Genomic DNA, 6,015 nt, shown 5'->3' on the forward strand with positions numbered 1-6,015 from the left:
GTACGGTGACTTATTACGGGTAACGTCGGACGACGTCGTTTGCTGTGTGTTTTTAGAAGAAGAAAACCGAGTATATGTATGATGATCTTCAGTAAGGATGATCCGAGAATTTTTTTAATTCATAATTAGCTAGAACCTGTGTTGTTTCTCACATTAGACGGTACACTTGAGTAGCGCACTCAGAATTTAACCTTGGGGGAGCCGAGTTGAACGACTAAAAATGTTTTTAATGCAAATTCAATAAAATTCATTAGGTGATTATAAAAGTTTATTTAAACAATAATATCGAGTCCTTTTTTCTTTACAGAGCTTTTGAATTACTTCAGTCGTGGTTATATTAATCTCCTTTTTCCTTTTTCTTCAGGGGGGGGGGGCCAGGCAGAGATGGGCAAAATTTGTATTTAAATACAATTTCGTATAACGAATGAAAGTTAGAATAGTTATTCGAAAGTTTATTTAAATAAAAATCATGCCCGTCTCTGGTGCCGGGGCTCCTCCTCTGGGTGCGCCACTGGTATAGGTACTTATTAATCTTAAGGGGGTAGACACGGGTAATGCAGCGCTCTGTATACCGACATAATCTGGCCCGAAACATGGGTTTGCGCGCTGACGTTGTTTGTCCATATATGAGCAAATTTTGGGCTGGGCGAGGTCTCATTCGAAAGATGAAGGTTGAATGCAGTCCGCTCTGCTCATGGTTCAAAGAGATTGTGTTGATATGTATTAATATGAGTGTCCAAAGTAGAGAAAAAGTGGGCGAAATTCACTCGCAGATTCCAAGTATTTGTACGTCACTAAAAGAGTTTTGTGACTCAAACGATGAGCAGAGCGGGCTGTACTGAACCTTCCTCTTTCGAATGAGACCTCACCCAGCTCAAAATTTGCTCATATAACGACAAACAACGTAAGCCCGTGATTGCATTCCCAAATACGAGTTCCGCCATATTGGCGATAATACAGAGCAAGTCACGTGACAAATTTAGTTCAGATAGTGAATACGAGATGGCGCCTCCTCGGGAGGACTGCCAACGTGGAATCATAGCAAAACTGGAGCGTTAGGTGGATAAATATGCCACAGTAAAAGCGTGATGCAGTCAATGTATGCATTTTCGTACGATTAGAGGTTAGGTTATATGCATTTTAGGCATACATTGACATAGGAACTGCTGGGAATTGTATACATTTACTAAATTAACGCTTTTATCGTTACATATACATCACTTGAAATCGCTGTCGTATTTATGTATAGTAATTCAGGCAGTTAGAACAAGAACGGACTAACCTACATTAAAAAAAAATTTCCTATTGTACATCGATGGCTTATAATTAGTGCACACATATTGTATGTCCACTTTTAGCGTTTTTGAGAAAAACAGGTTCAAACATTCAATGGTACTTTATAATTACATAAATACTTTTTGCATTATTGTAATATAGGTATCACTGAAAGTATGTAATTAGTAGTATAAGTTAGAATCTGCAAAATTATAATAATAACTCGACAATAATGCTTGGAAGTTGGACATGCTATTGTAACCAAGTACAGAGGAGGACATACTATACCGAATGATATTATATAAAAATGAATGAAAGGAATAATACTGGAAATAATCTCACTTCAATATTATATTTATTTTTAAAGTAACAGGAATAAAAAAGTAATTCGCAGTAGATATAGGAAGACTTTAAATTTTGTTTATTTATTGTTACATTTTTCCCAGACTATTTTCATCCAGTAACGTCCCCGGAGAGCAAATCAAACAGCGAGAAGTGGCGCAGATGTTTCGAGACAGTGACTGTTTAACGAAGAGACGCAGAACTTTGGAGCGCCTCTTGAAAGGCCTGCGCCTCTTATTTGCAACTTTAAGGCGATGCCTTTGAAGCTAAAATAGCCACTAAACATTTGTTGTCATATAGCATACATTTAGGTTATATTTTCTGTCACTTAGAGGAGCCGACCACATAATAATCACGCGTATCCAGTCTGCGCATTTTCACTAGCCAAATTCAACATTCAATACAATTTTGTATATATAATGTTTGTTGATAACTGCTTTCTACAGAGGACGCGTAATAAGTGTATTTCATGTTCTGTTTCGGTGCTTTGCTAATAAAAAAATGTCTAACCTAACAAATTTCATTTTCTGGGGACATTCCCCCATCTATTTTCCCTTTTCACTTAGAATTCCTTACTGCTAACGTAGAATATTGTAGCATAAGCACATTTCAAGTAATTAAAATGTACAATGAATTTTCTACGTTTACAGTACCAGCCGATTTTCCGTTTAAATTTTTATAAGTATAACGGAACAGCTGAGAATTTCTTTCCTTATTCAGAATAGAATACAGAAATAGCAAACAGCTCCCTCTCGCGTTCACCGGATAATCGTCGATCTATCGGTATTACCATTTCTGTGCAGAAAAAAATGCTGTAATACCGACCTGCCGAATCGGCCAGGTCACGTGACGTGTCTACCCCCTTAATCATCGTAAATATGCAATTTTCCGCGAAACTACTGTGCTTACAACTTGAGTTGCGTCGGAGTACTTATAAACCAACGATTCTTTTCAGCGAGTTTCTTTTTCACCGCGACAAAGACACTTTGCAAATACAATTGCGAATTTCTACCAGCAATCCACCGTTATCCTGTAGTTCTCCTTCGCTTCGTGGTCGCCCCGCGCGTACAGCGCTTGCCCCGCGTGTTCAGCTGAAGATGACGAATCGCTTGGATCACGGAAACGAGATTCTTCGTGCATTCTAACACGCGCTGTTTATAATGTAGCCTCAGTGCGTACTCGATATTTTATTCCCCGTCGAAACTACAAAGCGGTTCGCGGGAAGCGTTTCCCAAAATTCCGCTTATCACGGGGCTGTCCCAGAAAATAAATTACAGCGAGCTGTGCCATTTTTCCCCGCAACTTCAAAGCCCGGTAACTCGTCTTAAAGTTTCGACCATTGCACGCGCTCGCCTTGAAACTGTAGTTCCCCAACCAGCGAACGTTGCTGCCGTTAGACTCCGTGTCGTGTCGCAAAAATTCGCAAACATTCGCGCTGGAAATGTGCCGATTCCAACGAAATAGAACACACGTTCGCCTCAGTTGGCGCAGCGATCATGTCGCGAGAGGTACTTCCGCGGCTGCATCTCTACCTATTGCCGTTCCTCCTCTTCTCCCTTCGCAGTAAGTGCCACTTTCCTTTTTTGCACGCACAGCTGTGCCCCGTTGACTAGGAAAAAAAAAAAAAACAAAAGAGAAAGAAAATTGAAGGGAAAAGGGTTCTCAGAAGCAAGCTCCCACGTGCTGCCCGGCGATTGCTTGGAGTTCGACGTGAACGAGCTGGAGGACTATTTGTCGGAGCTGGATCTGGAGAACGTGCCAACGATCGGCATGATGGTCGGCCAGTTCCAGTGCCCGGTGACGACGTTGCCCTTCGGCGCCCTTCGCTCCGACTGGGCCAGGCTGCTGCTGCTGCAGAGAGCGCAACCGGAGGGATCCATTCTAAGGGAGAAGCTGGCTCGGCTCTTCAGGGTCTTAGTGATCGCTTACTTCCAGATGGAAGAGCGTTTCGACGCTACGAGAAGCATGCCTGCGATTACCAGCAGGTCGGTACGAGGAAATGTAATCCTTGGATAAGCAACCCTTCCTTTTCCACCACCCCAAGTCGCTCTTTTCATCGTGCCTTACTCCTTCACTTGTTTCGGCAGTGCGAACGCTTTGTCTACCTACGGAAGCACCGGCGCAGTCAGCTCAGAAGGGAGAACCGAGGGAGCGGAGGTACTCCGCAGCTCGGCAACCGATTCGAGGGAAACAAACGAAATCTCGGAAAGTTTTATTCCGAGTGCCGCTCGCGGGGGATCTATTGACGCGGCCGAAATTCAATCAACTGCCTTTACGAGCTGGAATTTCGCCGGAGGAGACGGCGACGCGTCTGATGGAATGCTCAATGATGTTTCATCAACCACCGACGTGTCTTCACCTGTTGGCGGGAGGATCGATGCCGCTGGAACGGTGGAACCATTTGTAACCGCTTCTTCAGGGGTTATCACTTTCTCGAGTGTCAGCGCCGGGAAGTCTGCAGAAACATCGGATAATTATCTGGACAACGAAGCAGTCGATGGAGGGTCTTCACGAACGGATGAACCTGCTACCCCGCGAACAGAGGAAGAAATAAGCGGCGACCGAGGAAACAATTTCCAAGAGGAAGTGCAATCGACCACTGTCGATTCGAAGGGAGAACGAAGTAGGTACAGAGAATGATTTTATCTTGGGAAGCAGTGGTAGTCGTTTTATGGAAGGAAGTACTGTGGATCGTTTTGTGGAGGGGAAGTTAGCGAGCGAAGTTGTTGCCCAGGAGGATACAATCGATGACTTTAATGAGGCAGTTGAGCTTGTTAAGACTTCTTCGATTGTAATGCCTTCTTTAGCCCCTGATACTTCACGGTTGACTTCCGTCGAGTACCAGGCGTCAACGACGGGAGAGGTCCGTGAAGTTGGCACCCCCAAATTCGATTTTTTAGAAAAACTCGGCGGCATTCGTTTGTCCATCGTTTGCACAGATTTGCTCACACAAAATTTTCGGTTGACCTCCCTTAAAAAAAGTTATGAACAGATTAAAAGAAATCCTCTTTAGCACCCTCCAGGAACAATTTTCGAATTTTTTAAAAGTAGCATTCGATAGCCCACGATCTGGCCACGTTTGCCCACACAATGATTTCGTAGGCCCACCCTCCAGAATCGAATTAAAAAATAAATACCGCGAAAATCAACTTTGACGACTGCTTTCGTAGAAAAGGATATTAAGAAAACGGTTGGCAGAGGCGACTCCCCTATATTAGACGATTCGATGGACGCGGAGGACGAAGAGGAGAATATGGTTGCTGAAGAAGGAGGAGGTTCTAGCTTCTCGAAATTTGCAAATACAAGTAGCGCAGAGATCCCTGAAGTAAAAATCGCGACGGAGAGTGGTCGCGAAATTTCTGAGAACCACGTCGCTGGGTCGGCCGAAACTTTTACTGCGAATCATCGGGAAAACATCTTGCAAGTTTCCAAAAAGACCGCCTGGAGCTTGGTCACCTCCACTACCTACCCCAATAAAATAGGGAAAGCTTCGATTTCGAGGAAACCCCCGTTGGACGATGAATTTTGGAAATACACGGTGACCACGCGAAGCGTTACACCGGCTGTTGTTACTTCAAGCTCTACTTGGAAGCTCCCCGATCGACCGAAGGTGAGAAATGGGCTAACGAGGGGCCCAGTTAAGTCGAAGAAGCGCGGAAGTTTGAACACCAACATGGAGAAGAATTTCAGGTGGTTTTATAACGTCGGGCGAGAGGATAAGGAACATGCCAGGTAAAATGGTCATGTTTTACATTCGCACTTCAACTTACGATCGATGACATGTGTTTAGGTGTATTCACTGTATCTTTCAACGATTTCAGAGGCGCCAGTCAAGGGATCCACATCGAGTGCAACGGGCAGGGCTACGAAAACTAAACGTCCCACCTGCGATATTCCATAACCCGACCTAGGGCGCGCACCGACAGCCGTCATGGGGTTGGAGGTAATCGTAACGGTAACACGGAGAGAATTCCGTGGACGAAACGAATCGGTGGCAATAAAGTCGTTCGAATTTCATCTTCCGCTGGCTCTTTCCCTCCCTCGTTACACCCGATGACCACTTGCCGATTCTTATCAGCGATACCGCTGGGCCAGTCCATAAATTCATGAGCCCGGGCACACCGCCGACTGATATTTACGAGCTCTGCACCTGGCTAACGCGTTCGTCGTGCTTTTACGGGCCGTCGTAAACGAATCCTCTTATTATCCCTGATCCTTTATACGGCCGCGTCTCCTGCCCTTTTTACCCGCCCCCCCCCCCCTGCCGCGCCCGATTCAGCCCGGGTGGATGCAATTTACGCGGCCAACAATCGACGAACGGTATCGTGTTTCCGGGGGTGCGATTACAATCCGGAATCGTTTAAAATTACACCGGGGGAAAAAAGATACGGGCCGGCG

The 6,015-nt window shown here is 45.0% G+C and overlaps 1 protein-coding gene across 1 annotated transcript; it reads left to right on the top strand.

Annotated features, from left to right (window-relative positions):
* The first annotated feature begins 2,497 nt into the window (after positions 1 to 2,497).
* LOC143367998 (uncharacterized) lies at positions 2,498 to 5,493 on the top strand. Its single transcript, XM_076810292.1, is given in 6 exon segments — positions 2,498 to 3,091; positions 3,093 to 3,180; positions 3,284 to 3,602; positions 3,705 to 4,256; positions 4,768 to 5,349; positions 5,439 to 5,493. Coding segments are annotated over 6 exon segments (1,629 nt in total). The 5' UTR covers positions 2,498 to 3,058.
* Positions 5,494 to 6,015: the final 522 nt, after the last annotated feature.

The sequence above is a fragment of the Andrena cerasifolii genome, chromosome 4, assembly GCF_050908995.1.
Source record: "Andrena cerasifolii isolate SP2316 chromosome 4, iyAndCera1_principal, whole genome shotgun sequence".
NCBI lineage: Eukaryota > Metazoa > Arthropoda > Insecta > Hymenoptera > Andrenidae > Andrena > Andrena cerasifolii.